Source organism: Centruroides sculpturatus, unplaced genomic scaffold (assembly GCF_000671375.1).
Source record: "Centruroides sculpturatus isolate CEXI.00-Female unplaced genomic scaffold, Cexi_2.0 scaffold595, whole genome shotgun sequence".
NCBI classification, from domain to species: Eukaryota; Metazoa; Arthropoda; class Arachnida; order Scorpiones; family Buthidae; genus Centruroides; species Centruroides sculpturatus.
Window position 1 is genome coordinate 460,788 of NW_019384912.1, and position 21,281 is coordinate 482,068.

General features: G+C 26.9%; 2 protein-coding genes across 2 annotated transcripts in view; both read right to left on the reverse strand.

The window, feature by feature from the left end:
• LOC111631661 (ribosomal protein S6 kinase 2 beta-like) overlaps nucleotides 1-21,281 on the reverse strand; it is a 38,868-nt gene that overhangs the window by 7,607 nt on the left and 9,980 nt on the right. Inside the window, exons 5-6 of the mRNA XM_023375959.1 lie at nucleotides 7,055-7,165; nucleotides 396-502 (exon numbers count right to left, since the gene is read on the reverse strand). Coding sequence (XP_023231727.1) covers nucleotides 396-502; nucleotides 7,055-7,165 — 218 coding nt within the window. The remainder of the gene's footprint in view (nucleotides 1-395; nucleotides 503-7,054; nucleotides 7,166-21,281) is intronic.
• On the reverse strand, nucleotides 18,593-21,130 carry LOC111631660. The gene is made up of 3 exons (XM_023375958.1): nucleotides 19,162-21,130; nucleotides 19,017-19,085; nucleotides 18,593-18,925 (listed from the first exon to the last, which is right to left on the reverse strand). The coding sequence occupies exons 1-3, from the start codon at nucleotides 20,239-20,241 to the stop codon at nucleotides 18,800-18,802; spliced, it is 1,275 nt and encodes a 424-aa protein (XP_023231726.1). The 5' UTR covers nucleotides 20,242-21,130; the 3' UTR covers nucleotides 18,593-18,799.

Here is a 21,281-nt window from a genome sequence, read left to right on the forward strand (position 1 = left end):
GTTATAAGATACTAGACAACTATAATGACTGAGCATACTTGCTTCAATTATAATTATCTTATTATATACTAGTACTATAGGCATTACAAGTTAATAGTATATTTTATACTGAATATATCTGTAGTATTATCTAGTGTCAAATATTTGTTTGGCATCGGCACTACAGATACTAACAAATAGTATGAGATCTACACTACTACATCTAGTTTTTATATCAGATTTAAGTGTCTTTATGGCATTCTATTAACTTATCTTTCTCGGTTTATCATTAATAAAGAATAAATCTGATGCACATTTATCTTACAAAATGACACATCATTAAGAGTCAATTATAGGAATAAATTTTAATAAATTATTTATTTAATTATCGTGCAAAATAAAAATGGTAAACTAACTTTTCGGGTTTTAGATCTCGATATATAATTCCGAGATTATGCAGATGATCTAACGCTAATGCTAATTCCGCTAAATAAAATTTTACGTCATCTTCGGTAAACATTACCTGAAAAATAAATAAAGTAAACATTAAATTTGCATGTGTACTTTCCCCGTACAAAAATACAAAATACATATTACTTCAATATCAATAAATATTCACTTTTATACGTTTTGTATACAAAAATTATGGATAAACATTTATATAGAGAGACATTTTATGTTAAATATTTTATAAAGACAAATTTTTAATCATATCTATTTATAATATATTATTATTTTATTACATTTATTTATTTATTCTGCTTTATTAGAAGCTTTATGATTACATCTTCCAGATTTAATAGAGAGAAGAGAGTTTCTGACAATGAATGATACACATACACTACAGCTTAAGAGACTCACATAGAATTTTCATTTATATAATTTCTAATAGAAAGAAGTTTATAGATTTATTTTTAGAATTTTAATTATTTCTCTCTTAAAACTTAAATTTTATTATTTTTGATTAGTAATTTGAATATAAACAATTCAAATTTTCTGAAAATAAAACAAAAACAAGCAAACTAATAGAGATTTCTCTACTGTCTAATCATTATATAACTCCATCTCACACAAAGTATGAAAACAATCATTAACAGAAACACAATAGGAAACCACATGACACAAATTTTAACTTTTAGGTAACAAAAAAAAAAACAAAACAAGAAAGAGACTCGGCCGAAATAAAGCAACTTAATCATCTTATAATTTTTTTTATTTCAAATAAAGCAAGATTTTATGAAAAATAGTAAGAATGTTTAAACTGGAATGTCTTTTATCAAAGATAAATAATAATAAAACTTTTGTTCGCACTTAAAAAACCATTTTAAAATATCCTCCATAAACATTTTTTGTTATAAAACTAAACAAAAGTACTAAAATTTTGAGTTATTTTATGACACGTTTGCGTTTAAAGTGCCTTCTTTTGGAGATATAATTTGCGTCAATCTGTAAATGTCTCAATAAAATTAATGAAAAATTATTGGAGGGCCACTTTTTGAAGATTTAAATGACTTAAGATTAGTTTAAACGCTAAAATTTTCACATCATTTTTAAGTTAAATTAGTACTTAAAAGAAATAAAACTTTTATTTTAAATAAAAATATAAAAAGTTTTATTTACTCTAACACTTAAATGCAGCACAGGCCTCATTTGAGGACATAAAATTCTGAATTTTTCTGAAGTTAGGAACTATATCGAATCAATATATATTTAAGCAGAATTCTTTATTTTAACTTTGTCATTTGATTACATCTAAACACCAACTAAATGCCGAAATTCTATCGGGCTAATCCAATAGAATTTCGGCATTTAGTTGGTGTTTAGCTATATCGGGTTTAGCAATGTTTGTATATTTGATTACATCACCAGCATTATGTGGGAATGAAACAAAACAGATCTTTGTGTTCCAAGAAACGATTCATACAGAGAAAGGGGCAAGACAAGCATGGGACGGTGACAAATGTGAGACACCACCTCTCTTCAAAAACTATAAAAATGGCCGAATAAAATCAATAAAACGAATTTTTCATCCCTTACTAAAAAAAAAAAAAACTTAAAACTTTTTTTTATATAAAAGACTGAATTTTGGATCAAAAATACATATTTATCTTCCATTAAAACAACTTTTTAGGACAAATATCAAATATATAAAGTATTTTTATTGATTCTATTTTAACTCTTTCCTTTTTTTATTCTTTGTTTGATCAGTCATTACACTTCTAGTGTAACGCCATGATTAATAAACATGAATCATTTTTTTTAAATAGAATCTATAAATTCAATATAATAATGACTAGGCACACATTCTACATTACTTCCTATTCATGCTAATTTCCAGTAACTATAAGTATTTTTCCCTTTCTGTGAAACCATGTTTAAAAATGTGTTGTAACGAAGCCGAACAACACAGATCAATCATTAACACGGCACAATACATAATTAATGGAATGCAAATGCAAAGCTTGTTCATGATCTAAAATTCTAACTTAAAGAATCATTTCTGAATTAATACATCTAATTTTAAACAGGAATTTAATTTAAGCAGAATACTTTGGTGCTTCAAAACAGTAGGCATGTCTAAGAAGGTAATTCGTTTTTCAATTCCTTACGTGACGTGACAGACAAGGAATAATTGGCATACCATTAAAAATATACTGCAAAAGTTTAATGAACTCAACAGTTTGCTAATGTTCGTTTTTTATATGGCAAAATATTAGAACATTTTAGATTTATTATAAAAAAAATTTAATAAGTTGTAGCTTTATTTGTTTATTAAACATAAAACTTAATTAACAAAAGAGAATGTATCTTCAATTTCACATCTGTGCATAGAGTCTGATATAACAAGAGCTAATACAATAGAACGCATCAAACTAATTATTACAGCAGCAACAGTGGGACCACACCAACAGTAGGTTTACGTGTTGGCGAGGCCCACCGTAACGAGTTAACGACAGCGTTCTCGGCTACATTATTATATTAAATTAGCACAGCTGTTGTACATTCTTATTAATAGAGAAAAATATATTCAGAACAAGAAACTTCGCTCACTTGGACATTTGTGAAAAATATCCAAGTACATGCAAAAAAATCATCTTAAAAAGTAAAAAAAAAAATTAAAGTAAAAAAGAAAAATAAATTACACGTCAATACATTACAACAGAAGAGGTGCAAAAAAGCAAATTTACATGAAAACATCATTGAAAAGACATTACACGAGTAGACAGAAAAAGTCGCGTTGTCAGTTGACCATAAGAACGTAACAGTAATACTTTAGCTGGCAGAAATCCAGAAGTGTCAGCCAAGTAGCTAGTGAATGATGAGCTATTGTTTAGTTTTACTTGTTGTTTGAATCAATTTTTAAAGGTAAATTTTTGTTTACTTGTTTACTAAATTATTATAGTGTTTTTTCAGGTTTAACAAGCTTTTCAACCTTACATTTTCATAATTATTTCTTCAATTATATAAATTTAAGTAATTTTATAAGTTATTAGTGTATATACATATTTATTCTTATAATTTAAATGTTATCTTCATATTTTAATTTATTTTAATCTGCGTATCTTCCATCTAATTACTTAAATAATGTTCTTTCAGTTCAATTAATTCCAGATAGATAAAATATTTTTTTTCAAAAAAAGCTTAATCTAATATTTAAATTGAAGTTTATTGTTTACATAACTAAAACCTTTTATAATAATTGGCCAAATGGAATGCGTTAAGCTGAAAATAGTATACTGTTCCAACATTCAAAAGTTTTTTGTTTTAATATTTAAATATATTCCGATGCTGTATATAAAAGCAGATTTATAAGCAATTGTTAGATTAAATTATTCCCAATTTCAATACTTAACTGATTTTCAGACATTTTTATGTAGAGTGAACTTCTCCAATTGTAAAAATTTGTTATTAAATTAATTATAAATAAAAGGGAAGGACTTCCATTTTCCTGAGGATTTAGTCTCATCATGCCTACCTAACATCCACATTTTCTGTGTTACATACAAACTAAGTTATAGCAATAACACTTCTGTAAAGTTTGACTCCACATAAACCAAATTCAGAATCGATTATTAACAAAAACAATTACACTTTTCAATTATAAATATGACTTGACTGGCATCAGTTTGGTTCTTTTCTTCAACTTGACTTAAACATTTCCAAAACTAGAGTCTTCGTCATCTAACTTCTGAAAATGAAACTGTTAACTTCGAATAAGTTTAAATTAGAATAAAGAATAAAACGAATTCTAATAAAAAAGTAAAAAACTTTAACTTAAAGTGCATCATCCAAATTTTATCGCTTTGATTAAATCAATCAAATTTGATTTTTTTAAGCGTATCGTACTTTGAGAAATCCCAAAACAAATTAAAAATTGCATTTGATTGATGAATATCAAAGAGAATATTAATCACATTGTTTCCAAATGCAGACGTTTACGTTTCGACAATAAAATCCCACTAGCAAAAATGATTAATACTATTGATAAACTGTTTTCATCGCTAACAGATTGCCGAATAAACGTATTTCTATTATGGAAATATGTTTATTCGGCATTTCTTTGTTATTAAAACTATTCCGTGTCAAATTTCCAAATAAAATTGATATCATTTTTTCTATAAATTCACAGCCAACCAATTGCATTTGTCGACTTTATTCTAAAGCGACATTTAAAAATTACTTCGTGAATATCTGTTAAAGATAATTAAAGTATTAAATAATATTCTTTCAAGAAAAAGTCAAAGCATAGAATAGCAAGATCAAAACAATATGTGCTTATATGTTTCCGAATTATATTTCCAACGATAACGAAACACGTCTCGATAAAATTATCATCAATTTGACTTTGTACTTTGCAGCCGAACGCGTTTTTACTTTCATAAAAGTCAGTGATGATGCATTCTTAGTTACATTTAAAACAATATAATTTTATAGCAGTATTACCAAGAATTTTGAGATACTTTGAACAATATTAATAAACTAATACAACATTACATCACCAGAAATAAATCATTAAACAACAGAACAGAATTCTAAAATTAAAGATAATTAAGAAAAATAAGAACTAAAGGAATCAAGTGACATTTCTCAAGTTGCCAATTACAAAAGGTACACCTTTCAAACGATTTATTATCAAATAATTTTTCCGAATTTTCTAAAATAAATTTTGTTTATTTTTACNAAAAAAATTAAATCACTTTGTAACTATTCTGTATACAAAAACTTAGATTCTGCTTGACTTTATGCTTTGATGTGCCTTTACTGCCATCTAGGGTCGATAAAGAAAATTAAAGTCAATTTTTTATTTTTTTCCCCATTTAATTTTTTCCTCCACTTTTTATCAAGAAATGCCTTCAAATCCACAAATTAACAATAATCTTAGGCAGTTCTTTAATTAAATATCAGTTTGGATTTTTTTCCCACACCAGCCATTTCGCCCCCGTAGGAAGGTGTTCAAAGTAGGTAAAAGAATCGGAATGGATCTCCAGGGGAAATGAAAGGTAAACAATGAAGGCGAGCACAAAAAGGGTAAGGGTTATGGTGGGAAGAGGAGGTAGTCTCCGAAAGAAATGAAGCTGCGGTCGCGAACCTTCGATGGGAAGAAGAGGATGTGGCCACCGACCCAATAAATTTAATTTTTTAATCTCCACTTTTTAATTTAAATGTATGGAATTACTATAATCTTTCAAAATATATTTAATTCCAAAATTATATAAACCCTTTCAGGTCTCTGAACCTTCATAACAATTTTAGCATCAATATATATAGATGCCTATGATTAAAATTTTAATTTTTAAGAAAAAAAATAATTAAATTTTTCATTTTAAAAGCATTATATAAGTATAAAATCTTTTTTCTTAGTGTACATAAAAATAATGTGTAATTCAAAAAATTGTTAATAAATAATTCACAAACTGATTAAATAATATAAAAATAAAGGTAAATATTGTTTTAGAAAATTATCTTATTTTTTAATGAAAAAATACTCCAAATAAAAACAATTTTGTACCTTTGACATTTTATATTTTAAAATAAATAAATTGTTTCGGATAAAGATACGAGCTTATTGTTACTATTTTTTTAATACAAATAATCAAAGCAAGTTACAAAAGACCGTTCTTACCATTAAGACTCCGAAAGACCACCAGTCGGCAGCCGTTGTATGACCCTTCCTATTGATAACTTCGGGCGCCATGTACTCTACGGTACCGCAAAATGAATATGTCTTTTGGTCGCTGAGAGCTTCCTTGCTCAGTCCGAAATCCGTCAGACGTATGTGCCCGTCCGCATCCAGCAAGATACTGTAATGTTTTTGAAACAAACAAATACAATTAGTTTTGCTTTATTCTTCAAAAAAAAAAAAAAAACAACAAATTTGTGGAAGAATTATCATAAAAGCTAATGTACAACTGGTAAATAAAGTTCAGCTTGTATAAGGAATATATTTAAAAGAATGGATCAAAAGATAACTAGCCGAAAGCAACAGTATGGTTAGTTGCTCTGACTGATTATTTATTGATCTGCCCTTATATGTTGAAACAATTCAGTCTCTTTAATGTGTTATCATTATAACATTGCTTCTTAATTTGTTTGAGAATATGTAAAAAATATAAAATAATATAATTAATACTTTAAGCATTTACATAGTGCTTCAAATCATCTGTAAAATGAGTGATAGCATAAGTTATAAGATACTAGACAACTATAATGACTGAGCATACTTGCTTCAATTATAATTATCTTATTATATACTAGTACTATAGGCATTACAAGTTAATAGTATATTTTATACTGAATATATCTGTAGTATTATCTAGTGTCAAATATTTGTTTGGCATCGGCACTACAGATACTAACAAATAGTATGAGATCTACACTACTACATCTAGTTTTTATATCAGATTTAAGTGTCTTTATGGCATTCTATTAACTTATCTTTCTCGGTTTATCATTAATAAAGAATAAATCTGATGCACATTTATCTTACAAAATGACACATCATTAAGAGTCAATTATAGGAATAAATTTTAATAAATTATTTATTTAATTATCGTGCAAAATAAAAATGGTAAACTAACTTTTCGGGTTTTAGATCTCGATATATAATTCCGAGATTATGCAGATGATCTAACGCTAATGCTAATTCCGCTAAATAAAATTTTACGTCATCTTCGGTAAACATTACCTGAAAAATAAATAAAGTAAACATTAAATTTGCATGTGTACTTTCCCCGTACAAAAATACAAAATACATATTACTTCAATATCAATAAATATTCACTTTTATACGTTTTGTATACAAAAATTATGGATAAACATTTATATAGAGAGACATTTTATGTTAAATATTTTATAAAGACAAATTTTTAATCATATCTATTTATAATATATTATTATTTTATTACATTTATTTATTTATTCTGCTTTATTAGAAGCTTTATGATTACATCTTCCAGATTTAATAGAGAGAAGAGAGTTTCTGACAATGAATGATACACATACACTACAGCTTAAGAGACTCACATAGAATTTTCATTTATATAATTTCTAATAGAAAGAAGTTTATAGATTTATTTTTAGAATTTTAATTATTTCTCTCTTAAAACTTAAATTTTATTATTTTTGATTAGTAATTTGAATATAAACAATTCAAATTTTCTGAAAATAAAACAAAAACAAGCAAACTAATAGAGATTTCTCTACTGTCTAATCATTATATAACTCCATCTCACACAAAGTATGAAAACAATCATTAACAGAAACACAATAGGAAACCACATGACACAAATTTTAACTTTTAGGTAACAAAAAAAAAAACAAAACAAGAAAGAGACTCGGCCGAAATAAAGCAACTTAATCATCTTATAATTTTTTTTATTTCAAATAAAGCAAGATTTTATGAAAAATAGTAAGAATGTTTAAACTGGAATGTCTTTTATCAAAGATAAATAATAATAAAACTTTTGTTCGCACTTAAAAAACCATTTTAAAATATCCTCCATAAACATTTTTTGTTATAAAACTAAACAAAAGTACTAAAATTTTGAGTTATTTTATGACACGTTTGCGTTTAAAGTGCCTTCTTTTGGAGATATAATTTGCGTCAATCTGTAAATGTCTCAATAAAATTAATGAAAAATTATTGGAGGGCCACTTTTTGAAGATTTAAATGACTTAAGATTAGTTTAAACGCTAAAATTTTCACATCATTTTTAAGTTAAATTAGTACTTAAAAGAAATAAAACTTTTATTTTAAATAAAAATATAAAAAGTTTTATTTACTCTAACACTTAAATGCAGCACAGGCCTCATTTGAGGACATAAAATTCTGAATTTTTCTGAAGTTAGGAACTATATCGAATCAATATATATTTAAGCAGAATTCTTTATTTTAACTTTGTCATTTGATTACATCTAAACACCAACTAAATGCCGAAATTCTATCGGGCTAATCCAATAGAATTTCGGCATTTAGTTGGTGTTTAGCTATATCGGGTTTAGCAATGTTTGTATATTTGATTACATCACCAGCATTATGTGGGAATGAAACAAAACAGATCTTTGTGTTCCAAGAAACGATTCATACAGAGAAAGGGGCAAGACAAGCATGGGACGGTGACAAATGTGAGACACCACCTCTCTTCAAAAACTATAAAAATGGCCGAATAAAATCAATAAAACGAATTTTTCATCCCTTACTAAAAAAAAAAAAAACTTAAAACTTTTTTTTATATAAAAGACTGAATTTTGGATCAAAAATACATATTTATCTTCCATTAAAACAACTTTTTAGGACAAATATCAAATATATAAAGTATTTTTATTGATTCTATTTTAACTCTTTCCTTTTTTTATTCTTTGTTTGATCAGTCATTACACTTCTAGTGTAACGCCATGATTAATAAACATGAATCATTTTTTTTAAATAGAATCTATAAATTCAATATAATAATGACTAGGCACACATTCTACATTACTTCCTATTCATGCTAATTTCCAGTAACTATAAGTATTTTTCCCTTTCTGTGAAACCATGTTTAAAAATGTGTTGTAACGAAGCCGAACAACACAGATCAATCATTAACACGGCACAATACATAATTAATGGAATGCAAATGCAAAGCTTGTTCATGATCTAAAATTCTAACTTAAAGAATCATTTCTGAATTAATACATCTAATTTTAAACAGGAATTTAATTTAAGCAGAATACTTTGGTGCTTCAAAACAGTAGGCATGTCTAAGAAGGTAATTCGTTTTTCAATTCCTTACGTGACGTGACAGACAAGGAATAATTGGCATACCATTAAAAATATACTGCAAAAGTTTAATGAACTCAACAGTTTGCTAATGTTCGTTTTTTATATGGCAAAATATTAGAACATTTTAGATTTATTATAAAAAAAATTTAATAAGTTGTAGCTTTATTTGTTTATTAAACATAAAACTTAATTAACAAAAGAGAATGTATCTTCAATTTCACATCTGTGCATAGAGTCTGATATAACAAGAGCTAATACAATAGAACGCATCAAACTAATTATTACAGCAGCAACAGTGGGACCACACCAACAGTAGGTTTACGTGTTGGCGAGGCCCACCGTAACGAGTTAACGACAGCGTTCTCGGCTACATTATTATATTAAATTAGCACAGCTGTTGTACATTCTTATTAATAGAGAAAAATATATTCAGAACAAGAAACTTCGCTCACTTGGACATTTGTGAAAAATATCCAAGTACATGCAAAAAAATCATCTTAAAAAGTAAAAAAAAAAATTAAAGTAAAAAAGAAAAATAAATTACACGTCAATACATTACAACAGAAGAGGTGCAAAAAAGCAAATTTACATGAAAACATCATTGAAAAGACATTACACGAGTAGACAGAAAAAGTCGCGTTGTCAGTTGACCATAAGAACGTAACAGTAATACTTTAGCTGGCAGAAATCCAGAAGTGTCAGCCAAGTAGCTAGTGAATGATGAGCTATTGTTTAGTTTTACTTGTTGTTTGAATCAATTTTTAAAGGTAAATTTTTGTTTACTTGTTTACTAAATTATTATAGTGTTTTTTCAGGTTTAACAAGCTTTTCAACCTTACATTTTCATAATTATTTCTTCAATTATATAAATTTAAGTAATTTTATAAGTTATTAGTGTATATACATATTTATTCTTATAATTTAAATGTTATCTTCATATTTTAATTTATTTTAATCTGCGTATCTTCCATCTAATTACTTAAATAATGTTCTTTCAGTTCAATTAATTCCAGATAGATAAAATATTTTTTTTCAAAAAAAGCTTAATCTAATATTTAAATTGAAGTTTATTGTTTACATAACTAAAACCTTTTATAATAATTGGCCAAATGGAATGCGTTAAGCTGAAAATAGTATACTGTTCCAACATTCAAAAGTTTTTTGTTTTAATATTTAAATATATTCCGATGCTGTATATAAAAGCAGATTTATAAGCAATTGTTAGATTAAATTATTCCCAATTTCAATACTTAACTGATTTTCAGACATTTTTATGTAGAGTGAACTTCTCCAATTGTAAAAATTTGTTATTAAATTAATTATAAATAAAAGGGAAGGACTTCCATTTTCCTGAGGATTTAGTCTCATCATGCCTACCTAACATCCACATTTTCTGTGTTACATACAAACTAAGTTATAGCAATAACACTTCTGTAAAGTTTGACTCCACATAAACCAAATTCAGAATCGATTATTAACAAAAACAATTACACTTTTCAATTATAAATATGACTTGACTGGCATCAGTTTGGTTCTTTTCTTCAACTTGACTTAAACATTTCCAAAACTAGAGTCTTCGTCATCTAACTTCTGAAAATGAAACTGTTAACTTCGAATAAGTTTAAATTAGAATAAAGAATAAAACGAATTCTAATAAAAAAGTAAAAAACTTTAACTTAAAGTGCATCATCCAAATTTTATCGCTTTGATTAAATCAATCAAATTTGATTTTTTTAAGCGTATCGTACTTTGAGAAATCCCAAAACAAATTAAAAATTGCATTTGATTGATGAATATCAAAGAGAATATTAATCACATTGTTTCCAAATGCAGACGTTTACGTTTCGACAATAAAATCCCACTAGCAAAAATGATTAATACTATTGATAAACTGTTTTCATCGCTAACAGATTGCCGAATAAACGTATTTCTATTATGGAAATATGTTTATTCGGCATTTCTTTGTTATTAAAACTATTCCGTGTCAAATTTCCAAATAAAATTGATATCATTTTTTCTATAAATTCACAGCCAACCAATTGCATTTGTCGACTTTATTCTAAAGCGACATTTAAAAATTACTTCGTGAATATCTGTTAAAGATAATTAAAGTATTAAATAATATTCTTTCAAGAAAAAGTCAAAGCATAGAATAGCAAGATCAAAACAATATGTGCTTATATGTTTCCGAATTATATTTCCAACGATAACGAAACACGTCTCGATAAAATTATCATCAATTTGACTTTGTACTTTGCAGCCGAACGCGTTTTTACTTTCATAAAAGTCAGTGATGATGCATTCTTAGTTACATTTAAAACAATATAATTTTATAGCAGTATTACCAAGAATTTTGAGATACTTTGAACAATATTAATAAACTAATACAACATTACATCACCAGAAATAAATCATTAAACAACAGAACAGAATTCTAAAATTAAAGATAATTAAGAAAAATAAGAACTAAAGGAATCAAGTGACATTTCTCAAGTTGCCAATTACAAAAGGTACACCTTTCAAACGATTTATTATCAAATAATTTTTCCGAATTTTCTAAAATAAATTTTGTTTATTTTTACTTAAATTAACTAAAAAATAATTATGTAAAGATCAAACAATGAATCGTATACTTATATAACACATTTTATTTTTACATTTTGTATTGTTAAATCTGATTAATAATAATAAGAAATGTTTTAAAATTAGAAAAAATAAAATTTTCTGTTATAAAACAGACATTTTAATAAAAAATTATAAAAAAAGTAATTGATAAAATTTCTTAAAAATCACAAAATATTCTTTACCTTAGTAATAATTATTATATTCTTCATTTTGCACACTGAATCCAAATGATAATTTTTAAAAATCAATTTTAAGAAGGAAAATGCAAATAAAGTAAATCATTTTGTTTCTAAATTTAAATAAATAAATAAATAAGCAAGCTTTTTGTAATTAAAATTTTTATTAATATATTTAATTTTTTAAAAATTAACTAAGAAGTTAAAATCTCTTAGTAGAGAATAGCCTTGTAATTGAATTCAATGCCTCTCATATTTTGCTGGCGTTTGTTACTTTTTTTTTACACACAAACTCTTAATTTGTAAATCTTTCCACTTTAATTAAAGCTCTTAAGAGTAACTTTCAAAGCAATTAAGTAAAATTGCTTGACCTTTGTCAGAGTTTAATTAAGACAATTAACTGCATTAGCTTATAAATCAGATTGAAATTTTAAGTTAGAAGTATAAAAGTCATTAAGTAAATTCAAATTTGAGTATGTGTAATTTTTAATAAATGTAAGCGAAAACAACTTTATTAAACGATTTCACCTGTGTTGAACGGAGCAAATTTTTCTTGTCACATCTTCAAACCTATGCAGAAAGTTTAATGTAATGTACAGAAAATTCCATCGTGTATACCTCATTAATTAAATCATCAAAATATTATTTAGAAGATAAGAAAATAATATATTTTAAACATTAATTAATTAAAAATAATGTATGTTTATTATATCACACTTTTCAGCTTAATGTATTTCATTTAAAATATCAAAATTAAGTTTTAATTTATTGAAAATTACACACGTGGCTTATATACAAGTAAACATATCTAAACAAGTTTACTAGAAAATAAAATTTTAAATATCGGCATTTAAAATCATTTATCAAAATTCATAAATAGAATCTTGTTTATATAAATATTTAAATGAGATAACGTTCCATTTAAATATTTATACATTTAAAGATCTGATTTTAATTTAGAAACAAGGTTCATTAAAATGAAGTCGATAATTTTAACATTTTATTTTAAGTTCCGCAACAAAAAATGCTATTGAATGAAAGCATAAACATCAAAGTTTTTGATAATACTTTACAATCTTTCAATATTGATCTTACATGTGGCCTTATACACATCAATGAGGTAATCAAATTCGTGCCACACTTTCTCCAGCATATTTTCATCAATCTGGGCAATAGTTATATAGATACTCAAAATGTTGCAGTGATATGTAGGAAGCATAAACACCAAATCTTTCACAAGATTCTACAGCAAAAAATCTAACGGTATGTCATCTGGATTTGACGATGTAAAGTCGTCAAATCATTTCAACTGACTCTATAATCATTTTGACTGACATAACTCCTTTCCTGTATATAGCATGTATTATTTAGACATAAATTTGTGTATAAACTACTCTATCTTGCATTATATCTTGTTAAGTAATTCTATTACTCAACTATTAGACAATGTAAAAACACACAACTTAAACATTAGACAATTTACATCAAACTAATCTTAAAAAAGTTATTTAAGTTTTTAAAGATTAGTGATGGTGTACCTGCCTAATGAATACATATCCGACATTTATATTGTACGGTAGTACATTCCAGAATAAGTTTAAACCTTCAAGAGTACTACTACTTTGAAAGCATAATCCTTTGTTAATTTCAACTTTTAGTTTGAACATTCTTACATATTTTTATTATTACTTAATCTAAGCATTGAATAAAAAATATCACAGTATATAACAATGAAATTTTTACTGATTAGTAATTTGATCTTAAACTAATAAAAACACGTCAACACCTGGAATTTACCGTTCGTATAATTCAACGACAATTCTCTCTCTTATTTTTCTTTACACTTAACAGATTTATACTTCTTTCAGTTTAAAAAAATTAATTTTATATTTTTAAATTATGTAATATCTAACTTTAATCATTTATTAAATTTTGTTGCAACAGATTAAATAAATAAATAAACACAGCAAACAGGAAGAATTGAGCTGTTGTCTAATATTAATTGAATCCATTCTCTTATTAACAGAAAATATTTAAGTTAATGTATAATTTAGTTGAAATTTAGCAATAATTTAAGACACTTTGTTTTTTATTTTATTCTATTTTTGGTCAAAACATGTTACTTCTTTCAAGACCATCCATAAAAAACTTTGTATTCTCATGAAAAATGCTGTGGTCAAGAAATAAATGAAAACAAATAATAAACTGTCATAAATTAATACTAAATTTTAACTAAATTATTTATTATTAATTTAATATGACTCAATAATGAATTTTTTTTTACTGCCAAATAATTTAAGTTGTAACATTTTCACATCGACATTTGGCTTGCGTGAAGCCTTAGATTTATCTGGAATATCAATTTTACTGTAACTATACTATATTAAGGAGAAGGCACAATGACCTCGTCCGAATGGCTTTTGTCTTACATCTCATTAACAAGATTTTAAGAATAGCTAATGCGTGTCGCATCTAAGTATATAATTTAAACTAAAATCAGATAATCAGTTCAACTCATCCCTACATATAACATTAATGACGTCTGTGACGCTACACAATCAAATTTTCGTATGACCATTATAATATTCTTATTAGAATATACACAATTCATTATAACAATAATAAAAAATGTTTTAAATAATATTTTCTTTTGACATTTTTAATATTTTTATATTGTACGTATGATTAAATCTTACTCTTAATTAAATATATTACCATATAATATACTTTTTGTTTATATATTTTTTTATTAATGCTCTATTTATTAATTAAAGTGAAATTTTCCTTAAAACATAATATGTATAATTAGAATAATATAAATATATTTTGAGTCATTAAAAATTCAGAAAAAAAATTATTACTATTTTTAAAAAATCAAAAGGTACGATACAAATAATGAACAAAATTATATTATAGACTTTTTTATATAAATAATAAAAATATAAAAGTAACATTTTATAAATTTCAAAGGGAAGATGTCTCTTATCTTCTTTCATTTTTAATTTTATTACTGAAAATACTAAACTGAGAAAAATATAATTAAAAATTTATACATTAAAAATTAAATTTTACTCAATTCTATTTCTAAAAAATTGATGATCATTTTATTTATAATTTATCAGAAGAAAACAGAAAGAAGCAATATCCATAAAAAAATTCTCTTACTTCTTTACTAAGTCTTGTGAATAAATCTCCACCTTTTAAAAAATCTAAGATGAGATATAATTTTCCTTCAGTTTGAAAAGCTGAAAATAAAAATAAATAAATAAAAAATTCTTAAATTTCTTTCTCTTTAAAGTACATACAACTTAATTAAATAATTAAGTTTTTAATTAATAATTTAAAGAACATCTATTCAAAATATTTTTTAATGCCACTAGCAAAATTAAAGTGACTGAATCTACTAATAAACATGTTTTCAAAATTAGCTTAAAAACTTCCATAATTGGGTGCAATTTGAAAAAAATTGTAGACCTATAAATTCCCACTGTCGTCCATATCCATCCGCCTGTCTTTCCCCAATCCCGAGAAAACAGTTAGATGAAAGATGAGACCAGATATGGAATTCTTAGGGGGAGATCCCAGTTTTTCCCCGAAAGGTGTTAGATAGATGACCGGCATGACTCTATTATTAAAGGAAAAGTACGATGTACAGTGGTAAGCCACTACTAATTTGAGGTGGAGAGCATATATTTTAAATTAAATAAATTTAATATATGGTTAAAAATTGCAGCCCAGCATTGTGATGATGTCACAATAAATAATTGCTCATTTATATATAATTTACTACTTTGTAAATATATTGCCTCACAACAAAAACGATTAGTATGTTCACTTTGTATTTTATCATAACTATAGCTTCAATATTCCTTCAAATGCTCACAAATTGATGTTTAAATCGAATTTTATTTTAATTAATTAAATTTCTAAAACTAACAAACAATTTTAGTTTCTTGTATATTTCTATATAAGTTATATCCCATGACAGAGAATATGGTATAACCAGAATAGAGTTTTATTTTTTAACAAAAATTTAATTACTTTTAAAAATCTATTTAATATTGAAGAGAAATAATATTATTTCAGTTGTTTAAGAATTTCTCTTCACTTACACCAATCTAATTAATATATAAATATTCTCTGTTGTCAGTATAATTACAATTTCCACCCACATATGAAAACAATTTAATAAAATATATTGATTTTTATAGCTCTTGTGCTATTAAATTTCACAAATGTGTCTTTATCAAGATATAAAATTGAATAACAAAGTAAAGAACAAAATTAGAAATGATAAAATGCGTCCTAAAAATTATAAATACTAGAGTCGTATTTAAGCAACAATTGTATGTCGGCTCGTAATTTTACGCATCAATTTACATTTAAAAAAGCGTCTTACCATATTGGAGTTTAACAATGAAAGGATGACTGACTTCGGCCAAAATGTCTCTCTCCATTTTTGTTCTCATTCTATCCCGAACTAAATAAATAAATAAATAAATATCAAACTTATAAAAATTGTGCTTAAGTTTTAACATTATTGTTTAAAATAAACATTATTATTCATGTAGTTTTAATTATATATATACATTATATTACTTGAATCTTTATAATACAGTACAAATCTACTTTATTATGCATTATAATAAACTACTTTAAATATATATGAATACTTTTCCATACATTTATTTCGAATCATGTTTATCAAATAAATTCATGTTTATGAATGAATATACACATTAAACTTAAGTATAATATATTTATATATGGAAATTAATGTCTTTTATTTTGTGATAAGTATTCATGCTACAATACATTAAATTTTCTCAATGTATAGCTTTTAGTAAAATCGATAAAAATGCAATATAATATCTCGAAAGACTGAGAAGGAAGCGGATCCTTAATTTACAAGAACTCTAGTAAACACCAGTAATTGAGACCTGTGGAGAGATTCCGTTAATAAAATGCAATCTTTCGTGGTAGGATGTGAGAAGAAGGAAGAAGATAATACAAAAGTAATCAAAAGACGGCCAAGAATGCTTTAATTACTTTAATAATTATATTATCGCTTGGTAAGTTCTTTTGCTATTTAAAGCAATGACTTATTCAAAGAATATTAATTTTGACAAAGACTTTAAAAATATTTTAAAGTTTAAATAAACAAGCTGCCATTCAACATTTGTCTCAGCTACATACATTTTTAATACTACTATACATTTATTATTATTTACTCATTCTTTTTCTCACATTAGATGACATTTACAACATTTCTCCTAAGGGAAAAAGATTAAGACATATAACAAGTTTTTTCCCATCAATAAGTAAATATTTTTTCCTTCAACAGGAAAATTTTTAATTTAGATTTATAAAAATCCACTCCATTTCTCTAATGTAATTAAATGAAAACAAGAATGGAGATAAAAACAATCTCTAATACTCTTGTTTTTTTCTTTTTTTTCCTCCTTTTGAAAGTTACGAGCCACTCTCTTTCATTAACGCCACCAAATATTTACTTTCGGATAATCTCGAATCAAACACGTCGTAAACGGCAACAATCAAATTATTATTAAAAGTAACTATCATAAACTTAAAATATTTAGTTATGATAATTAGTTAAAAAGCTTTTAGTAAATATAATGAGTTTACAATTAGAAAAATGATTATCATCTCATTATGAATATAATGAAAAAGTAAACAAATGATAAACAATTTATGAAATTAAAAACTGTAATAAAAATGAATATAAATTTCAATATCATTATTCAAAGCACACTTATTATCTGACAAATTTGTTTGTGTGTAGTTTATTCTTGTCAGTTATGTTGCCATAGCAACTAGACTTGTTTTCCACTGAACTTTCACTTTTTTTTCCCCCTGTAACTGTGTAATTAGAATCAAGCTAAAAACAGTAAAAAAAAAAAAAAAAAAAAATACAGAGAAAAACCATCAAAATACTGGAACAAACCATACCACAGTTTTCAGAGTTCCGAGTGTTATTTCGATGAAATGATTAATTAAAGTATAACAGAGCATTATGATAGTCACACATGATAAAAACACTATCAGAATACTCGACATTATTGCAGTACTAGATTCCAATCTTCGAGTAAAAATCGATAGTGTTGAAAAGAAGATGACCAATCCCGTGAAATTCCGCTTTTGAGAAGGGTATGTGTAATAAAATTACAAAATGTAAGTAAAGAAAATTAATGGTGGACAAGAGATTGAATTTTCAAAATTCTACATCCGCGATGTTGTTGAATGTCAAGGTTATCAAAAAATTTTCTGACCAAGTTTTTCCAAATTCAAAACAACACATCCAAAGGTTGTAAGTGTGTGGTTCATTCAGCAAAATCTCTCTTCTCCTGCTAAAGGGTCTTTACGTTTCCTCGATCGGGTCTTCGATGAGTTACTTAGTGGTGGAGAAGTCGGGGATCTACTAGATCCCCGACTTTTCCACCACTAAGTAACTCATCGAAAATAATATTAAATGATGCGAGAGATGCATTATTCTAAGTTATTATTTGAATACGATAAATTTTGTTGCCCTGCCACTTCTTCAGAGGTGCATCACGATAGGATGTATACAGGTATATCTGTACACTTGCTATAACAAGTATATCTGTAACATAATGCAGATCAAAATATAAAACAATCAGCATAGATTTCGACTTGGCACTCGTTAGGATCTTGTTATTTACTCAAACTAAAGATTCTTTGGTTCCTTTTCTTTTTTACTTTTATATAATTTAGTTTCTTAGAGCGAAACAATAATATAGTAACAAATAAAAACCTTTATAATGGCTCCCTTATTCATGACAAATACATTCAACCATGTCAAGCCGATGGGCGAACCTCCAATTTGTTTCATCAGATCGTGAATCTTAAAAAAATATATAAATTAAGAGATAATTATATAATTATATATAATATCTATATATATAGAAAATTAAAAAGCTTTTAGAATCATTTACTCGGAATTGATTTTCCACTTTGATAGGCATGAAAGTCGCCTCGTACAAAACGTCATAAGGTCTGGTAGCCTGAAAGTATAAGATATTCAATCAAAATAGGTATAAAATTTACTGTCTGTAATTAATTGTTTAAGTTATAACTTACAGCAGATGTCAAAGCCGCGGGATAACAACAAGCAACAGCGAAAATCAATATTGTTAGAAAGGTCAGAATCTTTATCATAATTTTAGATGCGGGTAGAGTGAGACTGAAGAGTGCTAAGTAGAAGAGCAATGCCTGCATGAAAATGAGACCAGGGAAAGTGAAATTCGAGACTCCTCTCATTAACTGATCGTTGTATCCAATCATTTGGCAAAGTCTGTGGTATTTAATTTGCAAGGCTTGAAAATTAGTTTGCTGAATGTCTCCATTGACTTCTTCTGATAATTGTTCGGCGTATTCTTGATAGGATTTGATTACGATCAGATTATTCAATACCAAAAAAACGGGCCCGTATAATCCCATTCCGTACAGATATATTTTCTCTAAACAGGCCCAAAATATTTGGAAAGCGACCAGAAGCTTGTCATCACTGGGGCTCATGTGCTTAAATCGCCAATAAGAAAAGAGAATTACGGCATAGATGGTGAATCCGACAAAGCAGAGGCTCGTGCCAAACATTAAAGATTTTTGCCATCCCAGTATCGTTTTCTCGATTCTTCTGTGACGAGCCGTATCGGAACGCATTTCTTCCAACAAATACATCAAATTTGTCAAGTAGTAAGTTTTGTCGGTGAAGAAGAAGGTGGTCAAAGACAAGCAAGCGATCCAGTGTGAAGTCAGATAGACATATAACCAAGAGCTACCGTCTTTGGGCAAAATCTGGCTGATGTCACCAAAATACAATTTACTCTTCCAATTCATCATAAAAAAGGATCCGGCCTGTCTACCAGCGGCCATCCACATGAAAAGCAAAATAATGATGCCGTATACCTTCCTCCATTTATGCATTTTTTTCTCTCTCTCCGGTTTCTCGTGGCCTTCTTCTCCAAAATGGAAATCCACCCCGAAAATCCGAACCATGCTTTGTATAGGTCGTAGAAGGCATTCGAGGCAGGTACAATCATCGGGTATCGGCTCTGGTGTTTCCACTCTCGAAGGTATTATCTCGTCTTCCGACGATTTCTGATTCTGATCGCTCGTCATCTTAGTTACATTCGTTTCAAAATAAGTTAGATCTGGCATAAGTTTTTGTTTGCTCGTATCCAGCTTGAATTTTTAATTGTTGATAACGGTTTTACAATAGAAAGTTACGTAAGTAGCGTATAAAATACGTTGCGTGAGCTTTCAAACTGCCCTTGTATTCCTTGCCTGCTCTTAGTCTACTTTGCAGTCGCATTGATTCGATATCGATCAGTTCGACCGACCATCGTCACGGTTTATATAACAATTATCATTTAAATTACAGTAGATTTTAGTTTCGATAATTTGGAGATTGGCTTAGCAATACGCCAGCAAAAATTAATTATAAAATCTGGTTCGAGTATACCACGTACAAACACAATAAAATGGACTAATTCAAAACAATTTAAACATTTAAAATGGGTATTATATAAATTAGCTGATCCTATATATATATATATTTATTTATTTCCCCGCCATGTAGATTAATATCTACATCCCCTCAAAATGAAATCTTGAAAGGAAAACATTCTAAATCAAGGAAAGAGAATAATAATAACTGCATACCCCCATACGTGTGTTACGTAAATTATGGATAACCTCTTCATCGATTTAGAATGTTTTCCTCTGAACATAATTTCACTTTTTTCCTCAAAAAAATGTGAAATCTCAAAGGATTTTATTTGTTACTCTATAAATCATATTTTCCGTAAAAAAAAAAAAACTATTTGCAAAGCACCAACATAAATTCATAATAGTAAATATAGCAGATCAATATAATTTTCTCATCATCGCCTTTGTTGTATGTCACTAGTTCTGGAATTATTTTAATTGCTTTAATTTAAAAATGCTTAAGGATAATTAAATCCCATGGCCATATCTTAATTTCTTTATTACATATGCATAAATAGATTGTATAATATATCTGAACCTATTTATTATGGCATACTTTTAATTGACAATGTATAATTCCATACTTTATGTAGTCCTGCTAGAATCGTCCCACGACCCACTGTGCGCCGTCTAAATGAATCTCGGCAAAACGTCGGCTATTACTTTCTTCGTCATTACTCCCCTGTTTTAGTAGTAATTCAGCCAATCAG

Coding starts and splice junctions, on each gene's coding strand:
- LOC111631660 (XM_023375958.1), bottom strand. CDS start 20,241: ATGCCAGATCTAACTTATTTTGAAACGAATGTAACTAAGATGACGAGC. Junction 19,086..19,161: donor CCGCGGCTTTGACATCTGCT/GTAAGTTATAAC, acceptor TTATACTTTCAG/GCTACCAGACCTTATGACGT. Junction 18,926..19,016: donor AAGTGGAAAATCAATTCCGA/GTAAATGATTCT, acceptor TATTTTTTTAAG/ATTCACGATCTGATGAAACA.